At 38.1% G+C, this 26,748-nt stretch overlaps 1 protein-coding gene across 10 annotated transcripts in view; it reads left to right on the forward strand.

The window, feature by feature from the left end:
- The window catches only part of ENOX2 (ecto-NOX disulfide-thiol exchanger 2), a 300,480-nt gene that overhangs the window by 71,643 nt on the left and 202,089 nt on the right, over positions 1–26,748 (forward strand). For 5 of the 10 annotated variants that reach the window (XM_081126174.1, XM_081126177.1, XM_081126175.1 and 2 more), the window contains one exon: positions 25,661–25,804. The exons of 2 other annotated variants lie outside the window; for them this stretch is intronic. Coding sequence is in view for 1 of the 8 variants with exons in the window: in XM_081126170.1 (XP_080982296.1) it covers positions 25,661–25,804 (144 nt within the window). In the remaining 7 variants the exon portion in view is untranslated. Of the gene's footprint in view, positions 1–25,660; positions 25,805–26,748 lie in introns of those variants that run through there. 3 more of the 10 variants (XM_081126172.1, XM_081126173.1, XM_081126178.1) reach the window with 1 other exon arrangement.

The following is a 26,748-nucleotide window of genomic DNA, read 5'->3' on the forward strand; positions in this document are numbered from 1 at the left end:
ATTGAGTACCCATAGGTACCCATGTGTCTGGTGCTAGAACACTGAATTTGAAGTCTGAAGACAAGTTTAACGGCTTAAAAGCTATATTCAGCAAATTCATCTTTTTAAACCCCAGTTTTCTCATTTTTAAAAGAAACTAATAATAATAATACATGCTCTGCCTACTCCAACTTCCAGAGTTTTAAAAATTAAATCTGAAATGATAAATATTTTTATAAACTATAAATCATTCTTTAGCGTTGGTTTTTATCTTGGACTCCATGTGTAGGATTTTAATTAATGAAGTTCTTTTAGTCCTTGGACCCTCTATTAGAATATTTCAGAGTAAAAATCATAAACATGAACTCTAGTTCAGCGATTTTTCCAAAGTCTCTCACTGAGTCATAGGTAGTTCTAGAAGCAGAACTCAATCTCTACTAATGATAAAAGTTACATTATAGTAACCCTTGATGATTTATAAAGACTTCTTTCAAAAATCCTTATGATGTATTGTTAATATTTTAACATTCTTATAGACTATTCATTGACCTTCTTTTCTCCAAAGAATAATAGAAATATTTATGCAATTATACATTCCTTACTCGTATATTTTTAATTACTTTTGTTTAGTTTGTACATGGTGCTAAAGTTATTTGAATCTGTTAAGGGGAAGACACTTTCTCAGTAAGTCAGAAACAGCAATTCCCTACTCAGTTGCACAATGGCAATATTAATGACAGTGGTGTTAGGTAACAGTCGAAAGGTTTGAATGAGGTAAGTATGCTATAGGCTGCTGGCATGAAAAGTTGTGAATTTTTTCTCTTCCCATAGCAAAGGTTAAATATCAGCCAAACTGTGTTTGCTAGAGCAAAAGCTTTGCTGGTTCTATCCACTGTAACCCATAACATCCTTTTTTAATAACGATGATGCAGCTAAGACCACAGCCTGCCCAGTCTGATAAAGGGAATCATCTACAGATGCCAGTATGTCTATGTGAACTCTACCAGTTAAGCATATCACTGCAGTTAAGCATAAACATTTTTAATTTGCTTTTCTTCTCCTCCCATTCAGCTATAAGCAGGAGCAATAATTGTCATCACAAAATAGAATTGTGCCATCACAAAAATAGGTTTTAACATTGACATTGCTCCCTAAGTGAAAGAGACAGTAAATCCATTCACTGTGCCTACCTTAGTTCCATGTCTCTAAGGAGTGGGAGGAAGAAAATGAGTTATTACTAGGAAAAGGTGTTCAAAAGACCATTATAAAATATGTCACTAGGCATGTATTGAGTGTCTATGGAGTACACAGTGTGGTATGATGTACTATAGTGTATGAGTGTGTGTATGGACACCTGTGCTGGGGTTGGGAGCATGGTGAGCAGACAGAATGCCATCTGCTTAGGAGAAAAAAAGTACTTACATAGCATGACTTGGAAGCAATTATGAAACAAAAATGAATGCAGGTAGAGCATGAAATGGGCAGCCAGGGTAGGAAAAGGTGCTTATAGTGTTAGGCATGGTCATAAGAAATGATGTCACCTCAAACATCTTCCCTAGGAAACTGCCTTTCTATAAGTTAAGGAATCTGGGAGTTTTCCTTGCCCTTCACCATATTAAGATTAAATTTCTTCCAGAAGAAAATTTTCCTTTTATTGGTGATGTTATTTGCAGAAAGAACATTTTTGAAAATATGGAAAAGAATTTTTGAAGTCCAAAGCTGCCTTGAAACCACCACTGTAGTGGAACAGACAGTTTTACCAGGAAGTGTGAGAAATCTCTGGGAATTGAGATATTAATGGCTTATGCAATAGGGAAGATACCAGGTTTGAGAACATGGATTTGAGAAATGAATCTGTACCTGAGTAAAGTAGGAAGCCTGTCATAGATTGACATGAATGCTAAAGATGAAATCTACTACTTAGTAGCAGGGGATAGATAGTATTTTCGTGCAGAGGCCCCACTACATTAAGGAATGAGAAGTAGAAGAAGGAAAAGAGCTTTAAAGCAAAATCAAAGAGAAGTATTTTTGCTGAATGCAAAAGAACAGATCCTCCACAGCTGAAGTCTGACATATGCACTGTGAGGGAAATCAGATTCTTAATTCCTAAAAGGCAATTAGCCAATATACCAAAATACTAGTGTTCCTGGAATGTTGATTCCTAATGAATCAACTCACCCTTGCTTAAGGGAACAAGAGGTACGACTCCAGTTGCCAACCACCTCTTACAGTGTTCAGAGCTCCTGCAAAGGTTCACAGTATCTCTGGGTGCCTGAGATAAGGGAAATAGCAGAGGGAGTGTCAAGAGAGGCTACTAAAGAATGATCCCAGTACCAAAGTTTGTCCATCACTCCCTCCCCTCATTCCTCCAAACAAGGACTTAGTGATAAATTGCAATTCTGTTTAAGACACTAAAGAAAAGTATAGAACGATTGGACTAAGTAAGAAATAATTGAGGTTTTAGTCAAATCCATACCATTGGCATTCTTTATTCTCCATTCTGCTGTCTGCCTTTTGGTAATTTTGCTGCTCATTAGTTCTTTTACCAGAGGGTGGGCAAGGAAGAAATAGTAGGATGACACTTTTATCATCCAGTTTTGCTACCTGTTAGTGTTCTGGTGAAGACTCTGATAGGGAAGGAGGCAGAAACCAAGGGCCAAAATGAGAGGTTTGAGGTCTATATGAATTTCAGTTTTTTCACAAGCTGCATCCCCTGTGGAAAGGTGAATAAATTGAATAGCTTCTGGGAAAAATTCCCCAGTCAGGGAGTAAAGTCAGCCCCTTAAAGAAAGTACTGAAAGTTCTGTTTTTCAGACCTTTTCTATCACTATATTAGGCTAGAAAATATACTATACCTAACAAGCTTCCATCAGTCCTTGGGGAGGGGTAAATGAAATAATTTAATGTGACATTTACAATAAATATACTGTGGATTTTTTTTTAGTGGTGATAGCATTTTTTCTCTTTCTGACTCACCTCTAACAAGATTTATATTCATTAACACTATCATACATGTTTGATCACTCTCACAATTATCCCAGCTCCCATCTATAATCCCTTTTGCTAGGATGACTGGGCTGTGTTCCATTTAATTTATTTTCATATTCCTACACTAATTATTTGGGGTTGGTAATTAAGACATATATGTCATTTTTTGGCTTATTTATGAAGTACAGATCTAATCCTGTTATAATACATGTTTTTGAAACATAAATGGTTTTCATCATCAATAAATTGACTTGGATCACAAAGGGCTATCCTTTGTGGTCATCCAGGAATCAATAAAAGTGGGCATTTATTTTAATAAAATGTATGTGTGTAATATAGTTTGTGGTTTACTTATGGTGCGGGAAAAAGCAGTCAGAGGCTTAGAAAAATCAGTTAATAAAATCCTAGGTAATCCTCAAGAAGAAAAGGATTAGAAAGATGAAGAAATATAATTGTGTTTAATAAAACATTTTGAAAACAAAGTGTTGGGCCAATCTATTTTATAGAATCAAATAAGAAATGATAACAGTCAAAGACAGTTTTTTTTAAAATAAATTCTTGACTTTTAAAAATATTATATATGCCCCAACAAAAAAAAATTGTCAAATATGTGAAGCCAATACTCATATTTTAGAGGGAGTCTAGAAACAACAGAAATGCCTCATAAGTGATATTAGCCATGTTTTTATTATTTGTGAGTAAAAGATGTATCAAGGCATAATGAGCTTCATCCTTGCCGAATTAAAAAGAATTCTAATACAGAGAAACTATTTGTACCTTTTTTTTTTTTTTCTTTTGCTTATCTAAATCCTACCTTTTCCAGTTTAATTAATGTTTAATTTAAAAGAACTACAATTAAGAGTCAGTCGCTTGAAAGAAGTTTCTTGTTCAGAATTTCTTGCTTACCATGATGGTCTTCTCACTTCTTATTTCTAGAAAATCATTTCTAAATAATTAACTAGGCAGTGGCACAAACTGAGATAACTTATTAGCTTTTCATGACTCCTAGTAATTCTTAAAACTACAGTTCTCCTGATGACTAGGAGCCCTATCAGCCTGATCCCTGGAGTAGTAGTTGGGAGACCCAACTCTGCCACTGGCTTGCTGTGGAACTTTAAACAAGTCACTTAGCCTTCTGAGCCTTAGAGTTTCATATGTTAACTGTATAATCATACCTTCTCTGGTCACTTCACTAGGTAGCTGTCAGGTGAATGTGAAGGAGAGTTGAAAAGGAAATAGCTTTTTCTTGTCTGGGAAGCTCTTTATATGCCCTTCAATTTCACATGATAGCTTTGCTGGGTAGCAGAATCTTGGTTGTCGTTACTTTGAGTATTTCTTGCCACTCCCTTACATGAAATGTTGAATGGTCTTCTTTAAGAAGAAGAAGAAAGAGATAAAACATATGAACAATAAAATGGCAATAAATACATATCAGCAATTGAATCTAAAAACAAAATAAATGAACAAGCAGAACAGAAACAGACTCATAGATACAGAGAACATTTTAACAGTCGTCACCAGATGAGAGGGAGCTTAGGAGGATGGGTGAAAATGGTAAAGGGATTTAAGAAGTACAAATTCGTAGTTACAGAATAGTCATGGGTATGTAAAGTACATCAGAGAGAATATAGCCAATAATATTCTAATAATTATGTATAGTGTCAGATGGGTATGAGATTTATCAGGATGATCACTTAGTAAGTTATATAATATCTAATCACTGAGATGTACACCTGAAACTAACACAATATTCTATGTTAACTGTAATTAAAAATTAAAAATGATTTTAAAAAAGAGAAGGTAATAACAGTTTCTGAACATAAGTTATTATTGTCAAAATAAGAAAATCAAGCATCTATTTATTTATAGCAATGAGGGAATTTTCCTGCTTTTGCAGCTTTTTCAAATTTATCTACATCTTGTCTATAAGCCCTAACTTCTCACTGAATCAGATGAGACAGTACACTTAGTGATACAGTTCACCACTGTGCTGAGGGGCAGAAGCAACCATTTTTAAAATGTAGCTTGCCAGAAGATATCTGGGAAGCAGCAGCAGATATATTGCCATTTTGAGCCGAATCAATTTGTTGACCACAAGGCAGAACTGCAGCAAGCTCAGATGGGAGAACTGTGGTCATTATCCAAAGGTCAGACTTGATAAGCAGACTGTGCTATTTCTTCCCCTAACTCTCATATGTCTGGAGGGGCATGTGAGTGGCAGGGGGAGCCAGAAATCTCACTGTTAAAAAATAAAAAATAAAAAGTTTAAGTGATTTTCTGCAAATAGAACTGGCTATAATCTGTGCAGAATGACAGGATTCTTGTCTTCAAGGAGTTCTTAGTTTAAGGAAATAAGGTAGCAGCAGGAACTTCAAGCAGAATCTACACCTGCCTTGTTGCTTGGCTCAAAGTAGGCATTCCATAAATGTCATTTGGATGATTGGATGAATGACTGGGTGAACAGACAAGTAATGAATAAACAATGAATTTTGAAAGGCAATTTCTTGGATTTACTATTTGGAAAAGCAGAGGTGACATCTTGAAAACCTTTAGCATGTAACTTAGAATCAAGAATCTACTTCCACTAGAAATTTAAATAATTGAAATTTAGACCAAGGGTGGGGAATACATTTATTATTTTCATTAATTTGGAAAGCAAAATTTAAAATTAAGAACTCTGGCTCTTATACATGAAGTTACACTCCAGTGAATTGCCCTATTATGAAGATATAAGTTATGTTGAATAATTTATCATAATTATTTTTAATCAATTTGATTTCCTATCAAAATATCTTGAAGGCAACATTTACACTTTTCCTTTCATCAGTGGTAAAAACGTTAATCCCAAGATAAACCCTATAGGTGAGGTAACATGGTACAGGGGAAATTTGTGTAGTCAGAAGATCTAGGTTCCAGCTCTTCCACACATCCATATTATAACTTTTGTTAGATCACTGGAGATCCTCTGAGCTGCAGTTTTCTAACCCTTTCTCCATCTTTGGAATGTTGTGGAAGCACTTAGTAAGCTGTAAAATTCTATAATACTGTCAGTTATTTTAGGGAAGGAGTTAGAAATAGTGTCCTAATGCTGTAAGACTTTAGTTTCTGGCATTCTGGTTGTAGAGGGTGGAGGGGGGGTCCCTGAATGTTGGCCACCACCCTGAGAACATTTAACTTAAAGATGGTAGTATAAAAGATTTCTCAAAGTTACCATTAACGAAAATGTATTTAACATGACAGTTGAACAGATGGTAAGGTACAAGTTTAGACTCCATTTATTTATTTTTATTTTTATTTTTGTGTATATATATTTTTTAAATTTATCTTTATTGTTGAAAGAATTACAGGTGTCCCATTTTTCCCCCCTAATTGACCCCCTCCACCTCGCTCCCACCCCCTCCCCAGGCCTTCACCCCATCATTTCCATCATTCTCTGTGTCCACGGGTTATGTATATATGCATATAACTTCTTTGGTTAATCTCTTCCCACCGTCCACCCCCCTTCCCTCTTCCCTCTGAAATATGATCGTCTGTTACATGCATCAATGTCCCTGAATCTATTTAGTTCATCAGATTCTTTTGTTCATTAGCTTCTTCTTAAAGATGACCCTTCAACATTTCCTGTAGTGCTGGTTTGGTGGTGATGAACTCCTTTAGCTTTTCCTTGTCCATGAAGCTCTTTATCTGACCTTCAATTCTAAATGATAGCTTTGCTGGGTTGAGTAATCTTGGTTGTAGTTCCATGTTTTTCATCACTTTGAATATTTCTTGCCACTCCCTTCTGGCCTGCAAAGTTTCTGTTGAGAAATCAGCTGACAGCCGTATGGGTGCTCCCTTGTAGGTAATTAACTGCTTTTCTCTTGCTGCTTTTAAGATTCTCTCTTTGTCTTTAACCTTAGGCATTTTAATTATGATGTGCCTTGCTGTGAGACTCTGGGTTCCTCTTGTTTGGGACCCTCTGTGCTTCCTGGACTTGTAAGTCTATTTCTTTCCCCAGGTAGGGGAAGTTTTCTGTCATTTTTTCAAATAGGTTTTCAATTTCTTGCTCTCTTTCCTCTCCTTCAGGCACCCCAATAATACAAATGTTGGGCCTCTTGAAGTTGTCCCAGAGGCTCCTTATGTTATCTTTATATTTCTGGATTCTTTTTTCTTTTTTCTCTTCTGATTGGGTGTTTTTTGTTTCTTTATGTTCCAAATTGCTGATTTGATTCTCAGTGTCCTCTACTCTACTGTTGATTCCCTGTAAATTATTCTTCATTTCAGTTGGTGTAGCCTTCATTTCAAATTGGTACTTTATTATGTCATCGATTTTCTCAGTTATTTTCATCATACTCTTACTAATATCCTTGAGCATCCTTATAACGATTATTCTGAACTCTGTGTCTGTTAGCTTGCTTGGATCTATTTCATTTAGTTCCTTTTCTAGAGATTTCTTATATTCTTTCCTTTGTGACATGTTTCTTTGCCTCCGCATTTTGGCTGCTTCCTGGTGTTTGTTTCTATGTATTAGGTAGAGCTGCTATGTCTCCTGGAATTGGTAGAGTGGCTTTGTGTAGTAGGTGTCCTGTAGGGTCCAGTGGCTCAGCCTCCCCAGTCACCTGAGCTGGGCCTTCTAGGTGCTCCCTTGTATGGCCTGTGTGCACTGCCCTGTTGTAGTTGAGTCTTGGTTGCTGTTGGCGTCACTGGGGGGAATTGACCCCCAGGCCAATTGGCTATGAGGACCAGCTGCAACTACAGCCAGAGAGCTGCTGTGCTGGAGACACCCCTTTGGAGCAGGATTTACTTCAGTGGAGCTTTGGTGTTCACCAAGTGCACCCCTCGAGTGTGTCACTTGTGAATGTGGTAGGGTCGTAATCCAGCGTGGTCGAGTCTGCCCACCAGGTGCACTGTCTCTGGGGCCTCTCAGGAGGTGCAAAGTCAGCCTGTGCCAGTGCCTTGCCCAGGGCCACCCAGCATGAGCTACACAGCAAACCGTAGCTGGCTGCTACTTGTGCTGCGCTTGGAGGTGCCCAGGAGAGGCCAAGCTATGAGCCAATGCAGGCTACCACTAGTGCCAGGCCTGGGGCCACTGATCAAGCCGTGTGGGGCACCCTGCTGCTTGTTTGAGAGATTTTAGGAAAGTCCTAAGCATGAGGCTCGAGAGGCCACTTGCACAGAAAAGCCCCTGGAAATGGCCTGGATGAGCTGCAGGTGGGGAGGGGAGGGGCCAAAGGTGTGAGTCAGGCTCTGGGCATTCAAATATGGCGCCTGCCTGCCGGCTGTGTGCGGGAGGACTCGCCAAAGGAGCCATGGCCTCCGCCAGCCCTTCTTCTTGGGAGGAAGCCGCCCTCCACCTGTCGCCCGGATTCCAGGCAGGTTAGTTCCTCCCCGAGTGTCCCGGGTCCTTTCCGGCTGCTCCTGGCGCTGGGCTCAGAGGGAGCATCCGAGTGAGTCCGCGCCGGGCCCTTTAAGAGGAGCTGCTGGGGCTCCCGCAGCCTCCACGACCCTCAGGGACAGTCCCCGCTGGTTTCACAGCCCGGAGTTGTGGGGACATCTCTTCCCAGCCCTGGAGCCCTTGGCTGGGGGCCCGATGTTGGCCTTCAACCCCTCACTCCTCCGGGAAACCCCCGCCACTGAGATTCCCTCCCGAGTTTCAACCATGGCACCAGGTGTGGGCCCGCGGCCATGTCTCCGATTCAGCCCCGATCCACCCCCGTCTCCCCTCCTCCTCCCGGTCTTGATGCTCCTTCAGTTCCCTGGTTGTGGGGCTTCTGTGCAGCCAGATCTCAGGAGGCTCTGGGTGATGGTGGTTCTGTATTTTAGTTGTAATTCTGATGTGGTTGCGGGAGGCGGCACGTGCAGCTGTTCCCTACGCCGCCATCTTGTTTTTTCTAGATTCCATTTAGATGGTCCTACTCTTTTGAAGAGTTCTCTGGACTTCACTTATATTTGTCAATCCACATGGCATGTATCTTGCATTACTCTGGTTTGCAATGACCAGAAAGGAGGGTTTTTTTCATTGATAGGCCCTCATAGCATTTGACATGCAGTGAAGTTGTTAGAAGTGTTGCTTTAATATAATTTGATTTAGAGGATTATTATCCTACTAAACACAAATCAATTCACTATTCTCTAAGGTCTTTAAGAACAATAGGCAAGCCACAGCCAGTATCTGTATGTTGGATGAGGTTGTGTGTCACCAAATGCTCAGATCAGGTTGTTACTGAAGCACAATCCCATCTCCAACAGGGAAGACAGCTCTTAAGAATGAGCTTAGAAAAAAGACATTTTGTAGATGCATTAAAATAGAAAACATAAACTGATTAGGCAAAGTTCCAAAGATTCATTAGTTTATTAAAGTAGATTGTAATGAATGTTTGAGAGATTTAAATAAATTAACCTTTAATGAGTACCCAGGGGCCAAGGAAAAAGAATGACAGAGAATTAGGAGTATTTTGTCTGATTGTTGCATAATGCACACTGATTAGGTGTTTTTTTACTGAATGTTCATTGCTGTATAACAATACTAACAAATTAAAAAATTAAATTTAAAGTATCTCTAGATTATAATTGTTGCCTGCTATTATATGTACACAAATACCACGCTTGGATTTAATAGCATTCCCTGTAACTATAGCAGAGGGAGACGGGAAGATTTGTTATTGCCATCCATACATTTTGAAATGTCTCATGTGAGCAAAGCTCTGGTCAGTTAGGATCATTTACTCCTAATATCAGGACGTGCTTTTCACATTTCAGCATTTGAGTCTTTTTCTGAGTTTCTAATACTTATGCCCTAAATAATATTCATTGATAACAAGTTCCTTAGGACATATATTGGCATTTGAACATCTTTTTAAAAAACAAGTTTCTGCACTTCTTTGCAAGTTCTGGTTTATAATTAGCAAAATTCTTAAGAAGCTGTTTTGGAGCAGTATTGGAAATTCTATTATTTTTTTCTGGACGCCTTAACTGTACTACTATTAAATCATTTACTGACTGTGAAATACATTTTGAGTAGGTGGTTGTAGGAAGGCATTCTTCCAGGCCTCCCTCCTCTCTCATTTTCTACCCCATTACTGAGTTTTGTATCAGGATTTTATTACTGTCTCCCATCTAGACTTTTATGGTTTTTTTTCTTAAACTCAGAGCTTAGAGATCACATGACTCAAGTCTCATTTTTCAGATGAAGAAATCTAAACCAAGAATCACTTGCCAAAGTTTCCCCGCTGGGTTGATGGAAGAGCAGAAAGCAGAGCCTGTGTCTTTGTAGCCAGTTCTTCCACTATACTGTCTCATTTGCATTTTTAACATTTTACCAGATCCTTCCTAAAGTTCAGTGGAATTACTGAGGAATCATCGAGGTGACAGGTGACATAGTCAAACCACATTGCATACTGATTTTATTAAATATAGTTGTAGTTTAGATGAAGTGTTTCCCAATATCCTTCTTGACATTGTACATGTAGTGGAGTAAATGAATGATCTCCTTGAGGGCAGGGTTGACTGGTCTGGGGCTCCCTAGTGTTGTGAGATTTGAGGCCAATCCCCAAGGCAGTTTGGAAACTTTGTCTGTAAATAAGAAAGCAGACACAATATTTCTGAAGTATTTTAGCTGGTATTTCCTGGATTAAGGAAAGGAACATTATCTTATAATTATACTTTGCTTAAATTTTTTCCAAGACTTCAGGCTTCTAATCTTTCTGTCTTTTCCATAGAGGCATCATAAACTAAGTAAGTTTAATTCTAACCTATTTGTACCACACAACTAATACAGTTCCCTGCATGTTGTAGGTAATGAGTAAATGAACTTACACTCTAAGTGTTACCTGATTTTAAGTAAAAAACGAAACAAAAACCTAACACTTTGGGCAGTGCATGCATACTCCTTTGCTTCATTTACAGCAATGATTTCCAGTCCTGGCTGCACATTAAAATCGCCTGGTGGTTTTAAAAAACTAGATGCTTAGCCCTCACCTTGACCAATTAAATCAGAATTTCTGGGGGGTGGCGACCAGGCATTGGTATTTTCAAAAAGTTCCATGGGTGGTTTTAATGTGTAGTCCAGGATGAAACACACTGCCCTAAAGTCTCAATCTCTTCTGTGGACACTCCTAACAAATCTGTGAGGTTGGGGACTGGGTTGAGGCAGGGAATAGCTGGTGAAGAACAAAAGAATAAGGGAACTGCTTTTGTCACCCTTCCCTTTATAGAAAATCACATTTGAGTCACATGTGTATCAAAGATAACAACTGCCTCCTAGAAGCTATAAAGGAGGACTCCTGAATAAAATTGGTTTACTGCACTTCATCTGTATGTTCATGCTTCACATCAGCTCAGGAGACTAGGCTTCTTGGTCACATGTTTAGTGCCTTAGTTCATTGCTATTCCATTTCTTCTTTTCACCATCATCTTTGGCAAGTGTCCAATTTCCAGAAAATTCTGAACCTGTAAATTTTCCAAGGTTATAAACTAACCAACCCAAATCTGTTTTCAAAGGATGCATTTCTCCAAACCTGAGGGGGAGGGGGCTCAAAAAATAACAGAACAACCACAGTGGAAGATGAAGATGAATTCAATTAGGGAGGGAATGAAAGTAGAAATGGTCTTCAAAATCAGGGTAATACTTTGGCTTTTGAATTGTATTGCAAGATTCCAGTGACATCAGTTGGACTGGAAAGATTTTTAGGCCTTTTCTGGTCCTGCATTCTTCTAAAATGCGGTTTTGGAAAGTTACTATCACACTGACTTCACCTGGCACAACAGCTTCCTCTGTTGTTTAATTCAAATAATTGGGTTGTAAGCTTGCTACCCCTGGGGTGCCTAGAACTCTTGGGTGTTAAGAATCTGTGCAATGTTTAAAGCCTCTCTCCCACAATAGGGCATGATTCTAACTCCCATACAGTGCTTTCTTGTTGCAAAGAAACTCTTAAGTTGAAAATGTTCATGGAATAGAACTGGGCTATCTTCAACTCAGTCCAATCACTTCACAATCTCCTAGGAGCGCTGATTTGCTTTGTCAACTGTTTGTCTCAAAGCATCTTCCTGAAATGAATTTACTTTAAAGTTAAAGATGATTAGGGTGCTTCTTCTCCAGGAGACAATTACATTGCTATATTCTTTGGCAGGAGAAAAACAACATAGCATTAATTTTTCCAAGCTTTCTTTGGGTATTGTTAAAAGAATTGTCAGCTTAATCTAACATACTGTAATAACTAAAAGACAAAGTCTATTAAAATGCAAGATTTTCTAATAAGGCCATTTTGAGGAGTTGTTTAGGAGGAGAAGAAAAGGGAGAAGTATGAGGGGAGAAAGGGAAGGAATCTATTAAATCTTCCTGACCTTCAAAGACACTTTTGTCAGTGAATGCTGTAGACAAAATAAACCAAGTCTGAGCCCATTATTAAAATGTATTTTTCTCCCTCCTTAGTCCAATAGTATGTTATCCTTCCTCTGAGACTATTATGCTTTATTTTTTCCAGATACATTTATATCTTTTGACAGGCTTTGTTAAGGATACATAGTAAAGGTCAAGTGTAAACCATTTGCTGGTGTTTCCTGGCAGCCTTTATGTCATGGTAAATAGAGATTGGAAGCAGTTTTATTTTTCTTCATAGCTTTGTGGATATGTTTCCAATGAATTGTACTTTTTCTCATACCAAAGACCACAAACCTTGCAGGACATTCAGGACCGTGGCTTAAGAGTTTTAAAATGGAGTCAGCTCCGACTTTGCTTTCCCCACCAACTTCTAGATCCAGTCAGACACCAAATACAAATGATTCCACTTCATGAATATTTCTTTTTTTAAAAAATATATCTTTATTGATTTCAGAGAGAGGAAGGGAGAGGGAGAGATAGAAACATCAATGATGAGAGAGTCATTGATCAAGCCTGCAACCCGGGCATGTGCCCTGACCGGAATCGAACCGCAATCGCCTGGATCCTAGGTGAACGCTCAACCGCTGAGCCATGCCCAGCCGGGCATGAATATTTCTTAAATCCATTAATTTCTTTATATCCATCTCCACTGTCTCAGGTGACACTATTGTCATATTTCCACTGTATCACTTTGGTATTCTGACTGCCCTCTCTACCTCTGGTGCCTTGTCACCTCCAGTGCATCCTTTATTCTGCCATAAGTGTGAGCTTTCTAAGGCACAGATTGGATGTTGACACCCCCCTCCCCCTACCTAGAACACAAACAAATCCATAAACATCCAGAATGAATGCTGAGGTCCTGCAATAAGTGCTCTGATAAAAAGGCTCTGTGGAGAGAGCCTTTGGGGATTAGGAAACATTTCACTGAACACGTGACATTTGAGGAGGGTTTTGAAGGATGAGTAAAAGCTCTCCGTGTAGAAAAAGAGAAACGTGTAGCTTAAGACGAGATAATGGTATGTACAGAAGCACAGAATAGAGAGCCCAGAAATAAATCCATGCATATGCTGTTGACTGATCTTCAACAATGATGTCAAGAATGCACAATGGGAGAAAGACAGTCTCTTCAAAAAATGGTGTTAAGAAAACTGATATCCACATGCAAAAAGAAAAAAAATGAATTTGGACCCATATCTTATACAGAAAAATCAACTCATAAAAATTTAACTATAAAAGTTGGAACTAAAATTCCTAGAAGAAAACATAGGGGGAAAGCTTCATAGCATTGGTCTTTACAGTGATTTCATGATATGGTATCAAAAGCACAGGCAACAAAAGCAAAAATAGACAAGTGATATCACATTAAAGTAAAAAGCTTTAGCAGAGCAAAGTCAACAATCAACAGTGAAAAGGCAACTGAATGGGAGAAAACACAAGGGGTTAATTTCCAAAAAATGTGAAGAACTCCTACAACTCAATAGAAAAACAGATCCTCATAACCTAATTTAAAATAGGCTAACGACTTTTTAATATTTTTTCAATTACAGTTTATATTCAATATTATTTTGTATTAGTTTCAGGTGTACAGCATAGGGGTTATACAATCATATACTTTACAAAGTGTTCCCCCTGATATTTCCACTGTCCACCTGGCACCATACATGGTTATTACAATGTTATTGACTGTATTTCCTGTGTTGTACTTTACATTCCCAATGACTATGTTTTATCCACCAATCTGTACTTATCAAGCCCTTCACCTTTTTCACCCAGTCTCCCAAACCTCCTCCACTCTGGCAATCATCAGTCTGTTCTCTATATCTATTAGTCTGTTTCTGTTTTCTTTGTTCGTTTATATTGTTCTTTAGATCCCACATATGAGGGAACTTAAAATGGTATTTGTCTTTCTCTGACTGGCTTATTTCTCTTAGCATAATATCATTTAGGTTCATCTGTGCTGTCGCAAATGGTAAGATTTCATGCTTTTTTATCCACTCATCCACTGATGGGCAGTTGGGTTGCTTCCATATCTTGGCTATTGTAAATAATGCTGCAGTAAACATAGGGATGCACATATATTCTTTTGAATTAGTGTTTGCAGTTTCTTTGGATATATACTCAGAAGTGGAATCACTTAATGACATAAGGCAGTTTAATTTTTAATTTTTTTTTTAATTTTCACTCTTAAATCTCCATACCTTTTCCATAGCGGCTGCACCAATCTTCATTCCCACCAACAATGCTTGAGAGCCAAATTCTCTTGGCTCCACATCCTCACCAACACTTGTGGTTTGTGGATTTATTGATGATGGCCGTTCTGACATGTGTGAGGTGATATCTCATTGTAGTTTCAGTTTGCATTTCTCTGGTGATTGGTGATGTTGAGCATCTTTTCATGTCTATTTACCATCTGTATGTCTTCTTTGGAGAAGTGTCTATTCAGGTCCTTTGAAAAATGGGTTAAAGATTTGAATGGACATTTCTCTAAAGAAGATATACAAATGGCCAACATGTATTTGAATAGATGGTTAATGTCCCTAATCATCAGGGAAATGCAAATCTGAACTACAATGAGATATCACCACACTGGTGAGGATGGCTATTATATAAAAAAAAAAAAAATTAGATTATTGATAAGGATGTAGAGTATTTGGAACCCTTGTACACTGTTGGTGAGAATGCAAAGTGGTACATCTATTATGAAAAACATATGGAGATTCCTCAAAAAATTAGAATTAGAATTACCATATGATCCAACAATGCCGCTTGTGGGTATTTTTCCAAAAGAATTGAAATCAGGGTCTCGAAAAGATGTTAACATCCCAGTGGTCATTGCAGCACTATTCACACTAGCTAAGATGTGGAAATAACATCAATGTCCAACAGATGAATGGATAAAAATAACATGGTATATACATACAATGGTATTATTCAGCCATAAAAAAGAAGGAAATCCTGCAATATGCAAGAACATGGATGAACCTTGAAGACATTATGCTAAGTGAAATAAGCCAGTCACAGAAGGACAACTATTGCATGATTCCACTTATATGAGGTTTCTAAAATAGTCAGACTCATATAATCAGAAAGTAGAATGGTGGTTACTGGTGACTGGGGGGTGAGAGAGATGGAAAATTGCTAATCAGTGGGTATAGAATTTGAATTAGGCAAGATAAATTCTAGAGAACTGCCATATAACATCACTCCTAAAGTTAACAATATTGTATTGTACACTTAAAAATCTGTTACATGGGTAGATCTCATTAAGTGTTATTATCACAATAAAATAAAATAAAAATTTTAAAGCACAGAGACATGAAAAGGCATAGCGTATTTGAGGAATTTGCCAGTTAGGGTACAAATGAAATAAAGGATATTTGGGGGAAGTGGCAGGAGATAAAGCTAATGCAAGAATTTCGTTCTGATTTTCTGTGTATTTATCTGCCTCCCTTTTGGTTGTGATCTTTTTGAAAAAAGAAGCTGTGTCTTATCAAGTTTTGAAATCCGAGGGCCTAGCATAGTACTGCCAGGCACACAGAACTGTTTGAATGAATTGGATGAATAAGGAGAGACTACCTGTCAATATTATTTCATTGATTCATTTATTCCAGTGGGCATTGAATACCTCAGACTCCAGCCTGGAGCAAAATTAAGATCCTATGTATTCTTTTATACAAAAACAATTAGTAAGACTTATTTCAAACAGATTCTTTTTTTGCAGGCTTTTTCTTTTTTTAAATATATTTTTATTGATGTCAGAGAGAGAGGAAGGGAGAGGGAGAGAGAAATAGAAACATCAATGATGAGTCATTGATCAGCTGCCTCCTGCATGCCCCCTGCTGGGGATCGAGCCCGCAACCCAGGCATGTGCCCTGACCTGGAATCAAACCGAGATCTCCGGATCCTAGGTCGACGCTCAACTGCTGAGCCACACCAGACCAGCACAGGCTTTTTCTTTACAGGCATATTATCTTCTCAAGTAGATTCTAACTTTCTCCCCAGTAGTAGCTTTGACTTCAGCCCAGGGACCTCTCTGAAGGAGTTAATCAGTCACTTGTCTACCCTGTATTGATACTCCTGAAGTGGAATTTTTATAGAGGAGGTATGGATCTACAAAGAGGCATTGGCATATTACAGGAATCTCTGTTTTCTTCTGTGTGTTTAATTTCACAGCCAACAGCAGAGTTATCATACATTCTTGAAAAACTAGTTCAAATGGGGACCTAAAATTTGGAATGCAGAGAACATAACTCCAGAACATTAATGATACAGTATAGCAAAATTAATGGAGTGGGGGGAAGGAGAAAGGGTAGAATTTTTGAACATTTAAATGAAGATTTACTGTATTTATGCAGTTCTGTCTTTATGGATTGCTAAATCACAAACTCATTGGTTAATTAGAAGGTAATTAAAATTGTAGCACAGTGATTGGATAAATAGGTAATGAAGGCTGAATGAATGAAGAAAGGAAAGCTGGTGAGATTATTGTGTACATTTGGGGAAAAGCAAATATACAAATGTTATTGATGCAGTGCAGTGCATCAATCTTAAAGGATACATATATTCTAGCATTAATTCATAAAATTAATTCTCCAAAAGCAAAGATTTCCAGCTCTCATTCTCCCCTTCAGAGCATCCTGCACTGAAATGCAGATTTATCAGACTGCTACTCACTTACAGCATGTAAAAATTATTTTACCGAACCTTGTTTACCACTTATTTACTGTTGTCTTAAGAATCTATTAGAGTGAATTGCTGTACTCTGTGTGTAGTAACTGTTCCTACTGAAATGGCTGGCTCAGCCTAGGCTCCTTACCAGATCCAGCTGGCTACCTAGTTTTCAAAACCACTGGAGTGGTTTCTGCAAGGAGAACTGTGCTTGCTTTTGATAATTACCTCAGCTTTATGAAATCAATCAGCCTGAAGGGAAGACCTCATTACAGATCTGACAAGATAGACTCAAGTTTCAATACCAGAACAACTCTCTGTCCTCAGGCTCTGAAATCTGCAATTATTTATTTTATTTAGACATAGACACCCATAATACAATACCCCTGGGCACATTCTCATGCAAGTATTAAACAGATAACCTAATGGTCAGTGTGTTAAGAACCTGCCCTATTCCTGTCACTCAAGTGGAAAATTGGCCAAAAAGAATTGCAGCATGGCCTAGAGCCAGCACAAAGTAGGCACTGACTAATAACCACCTTTCTAACCCCCCACCCCCAAAGATACGGAGAGAAGAGTCATTGCTGTAACTGTTCCCAGGGCTGAACTACAGGAGAATGAGGCTTTCTCCTCTCAGTTCTTCTGAAGATTGCCAGACTTTATCCTAAGGAAAACGATACATCACCTGTTTACCATCTGTCACTTTGAACTGTTCTATTAAATCAACATATTTTTGAACTTGCTTTTCATTGAGGAGTGTGATTTTGCTTTGTTTTCCAGGCCTTTGAATCATACAGGGGAAAAGAGTGTGAAGCATTCTCCTTCTTGAAGTTGGAAATATGTGTTTTGCTTTTCTGCTCATGGAACTAAAACACCTTAACAGATTTAGTTTAGACTTTTCTCAAATAATTCACCTTTACCCGGCCTGGGATATGTCAATCCCACAGGAAAAACAGAGAACAGTCTGAGCGTAGGAAAATGTGGATTTAGAGAGAAATAGTCCTTCTCCATTCCAGCTCTAGTGTCACTATTAACAGTGTTCTAATTATAAAACGCCCAGCTGAATCCGAGCACTGATTAAAGCTTTGGGGCAGGGTGGGGGGGTGGATTTCACTTGTAAGGGGGAAAAGTGGTTCTTTAATGTTGGGAAGTTCAAGGTGGTGACAAATATAGTCTCCTCTCCTAAAAATAGTACAGGCAAAGAGCAATCACTTACTACTCCCAGCATTATTTATTAGTGTTTTACCATGATGTAACTGAAAGAAGCAGTTACAAAATTAACGCAAAGCTAACATCTTCCAAGCTGTAAATAGGATGTAGTCTGGAGGCCTAAGAAGCCACACTACTCTAATTCTCTTACTTCATTTAGGAGGCAAGTTCATATAAATTCCTGATTGGGTTAGAATGGAGCTAGCACCTATTTAGTGTCTAATACGCTCTAGACCCTAAACACATTCTCTCATTTAATTTTCCTCACTCCCCTGTAAGGGGGGGCATTGTCATCCCCATTTACAGTACAGAAACCATCTCACAGAGTTCAAATGACTTGTTTTACACCCTTTGTAAGTGGCACAGCTAGCAAGTAGCAGATGTGGGTTTGAATCTAGAGAAGCACTGTCCAGTAAAATTTTCTGTGATAAGGGAAATACATATGATGTTCTGTGCTGCCTAATACAGTAGCTACTGGCCACGTGTGGATCTTGAGCAATTGAAATGTGGCTAGTATAGCTGGGGAACTGAACTTTTCATTTTATTTAATTTTAATTCATTTAATCTTAGATTTAAATGACTGCATGCAGATAAGTCAACTGTGTTGGACAGTACATCTCCAGGGATTGCCTTTTCTTGACTGTAATTTGTAAAGCAGGAATCTGAACCTTGTGTCCATAGAACTATTAAGAGAAGATTCATATATGGGGTTTCCTTCACAGTGTTTTCTCCTATAAGGATCTTAGTCAATGGCAGGACTGTTTTGCCTCTTAAAAAGGGAGAATGAAGTTATGTAGAGTCAAGTTTAGAGGCAGAGTATATGATAGTCTGTCTACCATTACGTCCTCAAGAATCTTCAGGAATCCTAGAATAGATGGGATACCAGGAATGCTCAACAAAACCCCAAATCATACTTCCTTCTTCCCTTCATAACAGACCCATAAGCAGGTTTCTTGGTGTCTGAGACGGGAAACACAGCTAGTGCACCCAAAGTTGTAACCAAGTTAAGTTTAATACACATTTCTGGAGTGTACTAAGCACAATGCTAGGCATCTTGGAGGAGATGAGACTTTTAAAAGTGACTGGAATGTCCGCCCTCAAGGAATTTACAACTTAATGGTAGTGGGAAGGAAGGATAAGACAAATACTCAGCGAACCTCAACAGAAGACATGCTCTAAAATGCATAGGAAAAGTACAGAGTAAGGTCTGAGAAGGGCCAGAATAATGTTTTAGAACTTAAAAAAGCCCCAGTTCCTTGTTCTGCTTATTAGATGTGTGACCTTGGGAAATTTATTTAAACTCTGTAAGTTTCCCTTTCTTTGTTGTAAAATGGGAATAATAACTAGAAAATAAAATAATGGGATAATGCATGTAAACAGGGCACATTCTGAATAGCCAGTGAATGGTAGTTCTCCCTATGGCCCTGCCCCATGCTGTGTGTTACGTATTAGATTGGGTGAGATAAACCCTAAAGGAAGGATAGTATTGTGAAGGCTGGAAATCAAGAAGGAGGTGGAGGAGCAGCGTGAACCAAAAGTGTGGAGGTAGGAAAGTACTGTAATGATTTGATGAATTCTAGGTAGCCCCCTTTTCCCCTTTTGCTAGAGTGTCAGCCTTTTCTAATCAAAGTGTGTTTCCCACTGGAATCAGCATCATCTAGGAACTTGTTAGAAAAGCAGACCACAGCCCAGACTTGCTGAATCAAAATCTGCATTTTAACAAGATCCCCAGGGAACATGTGTTCACATTAAAGTTCAAGAAGTTTTGGGGTACAGTGTAAGCTAGGGCACAGTAGGAGACAAGGCTTGGAATGCGTGGAGCTTTATTATGAAGGACTCGAATGCCTGACCAAGTAGTTTGGGTAGTCACTAAAAGTGGCCGAAAGATCACAGTCAATGAAAATCCACCGTGACATGATCACACCTTGAAAAAGGTGACTTAAGGGTAAATTTTGCTCTGTTGGTCTTATGTTCACCACCATTCAAGCAAGCCCCTTAGTAGAAGAGGACTTTGGTCCTTTATTTTCTCATCACTTCCCTTCGCTTTCACTTAACCCATCAGTCTTTTACAGTTACCCTTGCTGCAGCTAAACCAGTTATACAGAATATTGAATTCACAAAATTCACAAAGTAGGTTTCATTTGTTTAATATCAGCTAAGACCTAGAACTGAGAAATGCTTATTTGTTTTGGCCTCTAACCTCTGTGGCTACAGAGTGATATTGCAGTCCAACTCTTTTAGACATTATAAATATTTCCTCAAGAAGTAGCAGATGGAGCCATTGGGTAGTGAGAGCTGAAAATATGGGGTCAGAGGTTTTCCGGGCTAGACTGAGGAAGGAGGAGGGGCTCCCAGAGATGGATAAATCTTACAAAAGCTCATGCCAGCACATTAAGCACCTGGCCATTATCCTAACCCCTTATTTCTCCAAATGTTGTGAATTAAAGACTAATTTGTAGATCCTTTTCTTCCCCTTACCTTGGAGACCCATATCTGATTTTAAACTGAAGTCAGTTGGAAAATAGGACTCAGATTATAGAAATTTGTTTTATACACAAATTAATTATAATATTCCTCTTGCACAAAAATTGTTAGTATATGTTTTTCAACATAAATATCTGTCTGGAAATTTCTGCCTTGGATTGAATTTACCAGATTTCTCAGGACCTAACCATTTTCTTTTCAAAGGAACTAAACTAGAGTAGAATTGTGTGCCTTTTTTGCTAAGGTTATACCATCTTAAGTCTGTGGGCCACAGATGCAAATAAGAAGTGGCGGGGACCCACAGGGTCACATTTCCCTGCTATAACCTGGGGCAATCATTAAAAGTGTTAGATTGCATCAGGAAGATTAGTCCTAATTTGACCTGATAGTAGAAAGCTCTGTAAAGTGAATTGTGACAGTAACTATTACAGCAGCTGGGCACAAAGAGATCATTGATCTTCTTTCACAAGAATCATGGAAATTCTTCAATGCTTTCCTCAAAGCCCAGGAATCATTTGCATCTGTAAGGCAGATATCACTGCCTGTGAACTCCTTGACCTGCAGATTGGAGGATTCGCAGAGAACCACACTTCATTTTGAGATTTTAAATCCCCTGGTTCCATGCGATCAGAAAAGTCATTATCCAAATCCCCAGCCCCACCCTTCTCCAGTATGCATACAGTACTTTGTAAAGTGGCCTCAGGTGTGTTAAGTCAGATAATCTGTATTTCTCTCATGGCATGAAATAACAACTGGTCAACTTGGTTTTAGATGAAATTACATTATCACATGGACTTGTTTAATTGTGAACATAATAAGGTACAGAAATAGCAGAAATCTATAACACTAATATTTATTTTCCTTTATCATGTCAATTTGTGCTTCCCTTTCAACAAGCTGTACATTTTGTAGGCTTTGACCATGAGGGCACAAGATATGAGGAGAAATGGATGATCAAGGTTCAAAGTGTTCCTAACTTTATCCTCAGGAATAAAAGCAAGGACTATAAGAAATGTATAAGAGTTTAGGAAACTTCTCACTTTGCTTTGTTAATTATTTGTGACTCCCTCATTTATTTTTCTTGCAGTGATTATCAGTAAAACCCTTAAAAAGGTAGACATCCATGTGCTTATTTTAGGGATTGTAAGTAAGTTAACAGTTAAACAAAATGCATTCTAGGCAGCTTTCAGAAGATGAAAGGAACCCTCAAAATAGAGTAGGTGGTAGTTTTTTTGAAGGTAAGGAAAACAAGCTGAATCCCCAGGAGCATTGCAAGGAATGATCCTCAGGCTAAGAAGTGCCCCCTGGATTTAGGCCTGTCAGGAATTTATAGATGATTCCTGTTTTGCATAGAAGAATGAATTAGATAACCTCAAAAGTTTCTTCCTAATCTATTTTCAGTTTCTTCATGTATAGTAGAAAATGGTAGAAATAACTTCCATAGAGATTTAAAGATCAATTCTATAGTTTGGGTGAGAAGTACAATATTGTAATTCATAATATCTTACTTTTAAATCATAATTGAAATTTTAGCAACAAGAATTCTTGAAATTAAAGTGGTGGTTTTCTTTGTCGAATTTAAATAGTTTTGATGGTGCAATTTTACTTAAAACAGCATTCAACATTGATCATATGTACATGACACAGAAAAGATCCTATTAGTACCTATTGATTTCCTGATTTATTGATTTATTTAGTGCTGTCCTAAGGGAGGACTGAAACAATACAATAAAAGTTGCTAGGAAGCAGCTAGTAGCTAGGATACAATAAAAGTATCATAGGATTTTGATACTTCTATAGCCCCTGTTCTCCAACTACAAATCTTTAGAGACTGTATTGGGTCCTGAACAATATAAAATATGGATTTGTATTCAGTGAATCAGCTTACTGAATGGCATTTCTCTTTCTCCTTGATATGAGATCTTTTTCTATAAGAAACAAAGCCTGAGATGGTATGCTGAATTATCAAGATTTTCACATATCTATATCACATGTGAGGTGGATACACAGAAAGTACTTGAAATCTCAATCTTACTCAGTGCCTAATCAAAAATCTGTATATTAGTATGAGGAACAAAATACCTAAATCCCCAGAGCATCATCTGGGACTAAGTAAAAGGCAAGCATGATTATAGTCAAGTGTCTATGACTGAATACCTTTAACTCATCAGATTTTTTTCCTGGACTCCTTCAACTTTTAGAAAAAGGTACAAACATCAATGAAAAGGTTTAATGAAGAAAGTAGGATATATCCTTAGATCAGGTTATACCAATTCAGAACAGTCTCCTCACATTGTACATCAACAATTCTATAAATTAAAAATGGAAATTCAAAATCATAATAATAGCAGTTAATATTTATTGAGCACCTGCTATATGCCAGATTTGATGCAGATTATTCTACATACAGGATCTAATTTAATCTTATTAATAGTCCCATGAGTAAGGTACTGCTATTAACCTCCTTTTACAGATCATGGCTCTGGCTCTGAAGCTCTGTAAGATCCTTAGTCATCTACTTAATAAGCTAGAGAAATGAATTAATATATTATTCTGTAAAATTAACAAATGCAAAAAAATAAGAAAAAATTCCCTGATTACCCATTATTAATCAGAACCTCCTAATCCCTGAGCATTCCTTTTGATCAAGATTTTACCATCCTGCAGCATAGTACTCAAGTGATGAAGATGCATTTGAAATCTAATTATGTCAAGTAATGTTGATATAATCAGCATCAGAACTTTTAAATTGTGGCATTAATTCTTGATTATCAGCTGTCAAGTCTTTAACTGCATGAGTTAATAGAATGAGTCACCTCTCCCTACCATACTGAGCATTCATTCATTCATTCATTCAATACCCATATAGGGCAGGCATGGTACTGGGCACCAGGGATAGCTGGAGGGGGCATCTTTTTGGGGGGAAGCTTACAAACTTACAGGGGAATAGTTTATTTTAATTTACTTAGAATAATAAGATAATCATAATTTTAAATATATATATTATACAAAGTATTATATATGTATATAGTGTGCTTATCTTTGCAACAACTCTGTGCAATGTTATAAACCCCCTTTTATACATTTTGAAAATTAAGACTAAGGGAAATTACAAGAATTGCCAAAAGCTACTCAGCGAGTAAAGGACAGAGCCAGCATTTGAACCCTGATATATCAGGCTTCAAAGCACATACTGTTTCCACTATACCATTCAATCTTCCATGGAACTTGTTTTGGTCAGTATGATATTGCAGAAAGAAATACCAAGAAAGGTTTGGAATAGTACACTAATCATATTTGACTCTGGGACTACTTAGGCAAAGGAAACATCTTTATTTGTAAATTATATAAACATCTGGTGTTCTTTGAAAATAGTCGTGGTCATGATCTCAGTGTTTTCTAATACAAAGGAATTGGTGTTTGTTTCTTTAGTTCTAGTCATGGTAGGGAATTAATAGGACATAGATGTGATACAGTGAATGGTTGACTTAAGATGCAAAAGCAAATTTTCATTATTTCACTTAGTTACTCAAATGATATAAAGGAAGGATATTTGACAAGTCCCAGGAGATATTTAATGGAGGTGTTCCAAGTGGAATCTGATTGCTGAAGAAATGGTACTTGTTGTGTGGGCTGAAACGTTAGTATAGGGATACTTTTTATTAAAAACAATAATATAAAGTCATTTTGTTAGAACCTTAGCATTCATTTTACTGAAACTCGATTGACCTTTGCCTGACTGGATCCCAAGATTTTATTGATATTTCACAACATTGCCTCAAGAATTATTATATAGCTCTGGGTCATAGAAAAATTGAGAGTTAAAGAATGAGCCACGGCAGGCCAACCTGATTCCTCTGATAGGATTAGAGAACCGGTGATTAAAAGGCTCAGGAGAGATTGCCTAACATTGGGTTTTAACAAGGCTTTTGATTCCACGTTTCAGGGAGTTTTAATTGAAGCACTTGAGAATTCAGGTGCTGCTGCCAGAGGAATAACAAACTATCTCTGCTCATCCCTGGCTGAATTGTGTAAGACTTAGCAGAAAATGACTTTTACCATTTTATGTGACGTAACAGCTACTCGTAAATGACCATGCTTCTGACATCATTTGAAGAGGATGTGATTAACACTTCCCAAAACTTGGGTCATAACTCCCCAACACCTCAACTACTGAATAAACCCCCTTTGCTAGTTCTGTATCTTTGTTTCCTTTTCTCATTGCTATGTAATTATGGTTTTCTTTTTTGGAAAACTCTGTATCATCATTGGAAGAGACTTTGACACCAGGATAGTCTAATGAGTATATCTGTATAAATTCAACAACCCTTGCAATGAAAACATGGGAAAATGTCAAGGGATAATCAATGGAATACGTGGCTGAGCTTTTCAAAGAAAGAGTGGGTTCAACTATAGCCACATTTAAAGAGGGTCCTATCACCCTAGCCAGTTTGGCTGAGTGGTTAGAGCATCAGCCCGCAGACTGAAGGGTCCCAGGTTCGAGTCCCGCCAACGGCAGGTACCGTGGTTGCAGGTTCCGCCCCAGTCAGGGCAAGAGCGGGAGGCAACCAATCCGATGTGTCTCTCTCGCATCGGTGTTTCTCTCTCTTTCTGAAAAGCTAAGGGAAAAAATATTCTTGGGTAAGGATAAATAAATAAATAAATAAAGAGGGTCCTATCTCTTTAAGGGAGAAGGGAGAAGATAACTGACAGTTTGTGGACAAACATGTTAATTTCCCAGAAACAGGAGGGATCTTACAAATGACAGAGCCACAGTCTTATAAGAACCTTTATTTTCATTGTATTTGTCAATAAGATCTGTAAAAATTATAGAGGGCAACTTGTTTCAAGAATTCACTGGTTACTCCTAGACTCTTAAGATTTAGAGTTTTCCTCTAGTGACTCATATAATAAAATCTGGAGACATCCCAGTCCTTAATGGAGTCTGGAATTTGGCTTCTTTTTCTTCTTTAGGATTGAACCAGCTGCCCTTTGACCCTGCCAACAACAACGAACCCCTGCAGTTTGGTAGTGCCGGTGGCCCTTTGGTCACAGAAGGCCTCATTGAGAATGGAGGGGAGTCAAGCAAGAAAAGAAAGAGAGCAAATACTCCTTCAGGTAAGCTAGGCGGTAATGCACTTTCTTAAGCCAGTGCTATTGATTCAACATTTTCCTAGGCCTGGTATGTGGCAGGCCTTGTGCTAGAATTTGTAGGAACTATGTAAATGAGAAAGTCCCCTGCCTTCAGGGAACTCATGGTGAGATGGGAGAAGGGGGGACACATACATAAATAACTCTAATTTAAAAAATCATCAGTGCTGTGGTGAATGTGTAAAAGAAAGAAAACCACAGGAGCTTCCTGTGACACTTCACAGCAGACATGACATTTGTAGCTGGCCCTTGAATGGCTAGGCTTGAGACAGGAAGAGATAAGTAAGGAACATTGATTTAGGTATAAGGAATTGTATGAGTGAATGGTTTCACTGTACATTTTTCTTTATATGTGCATGTGGCAGGCCCCCGCACTTTTACTACTAATGAAGATATTTGCATCTGTCCACCCTACCCGTTTCCCGAAGTACACGCTATGCCCAAATGTGTTTTATGCCCTCTTAGAACAGCTGATGAATAGATTTTCCTGAATCCTCTATAACAGCCTCCCATTGGCCTGTTCTCATGTTAAATTCTCTAAAACGAATGGGGAAACAATAAGAGAACCAGATCTTAATTGATGATTTGATATTTTAAAATTTCATCTCTTTGTTGCTTGACTATTAATTTGAAAATAGTATCCTTAGTATATAGAGACTGATCTGAGAATTTGGGATGGACCTAACAGACCTATTCATGGTGTTTTTGTTTTTGTTTTGTTCTGTATTTTTTTACCATTACTTCCCTTTTTTAATCCTCACTTGATGATAAGTTCTTGTTGATTTGAGAGAGACAGAAACATCAATGTGAGAGAAACATCAGTTGGTTGACTCCTCTTCACACTCCAACCAGGGATCAAACCCAAAACTTAAGTATGTGCCCTGACTGGGAATCAAACCCTGCAACCTTTT

This window comes from Miniopterus schreibersii, assembly GCF_964146895.1.
Source record: "Miniopterus schreibersii genome assembly, chromosome: X".
NCBI lineage: Eukaryota > Metazoa > Chordata > Mammalia > Chiroptera > Miniopteridae > Miniopterus > Miniopterus schreibersii.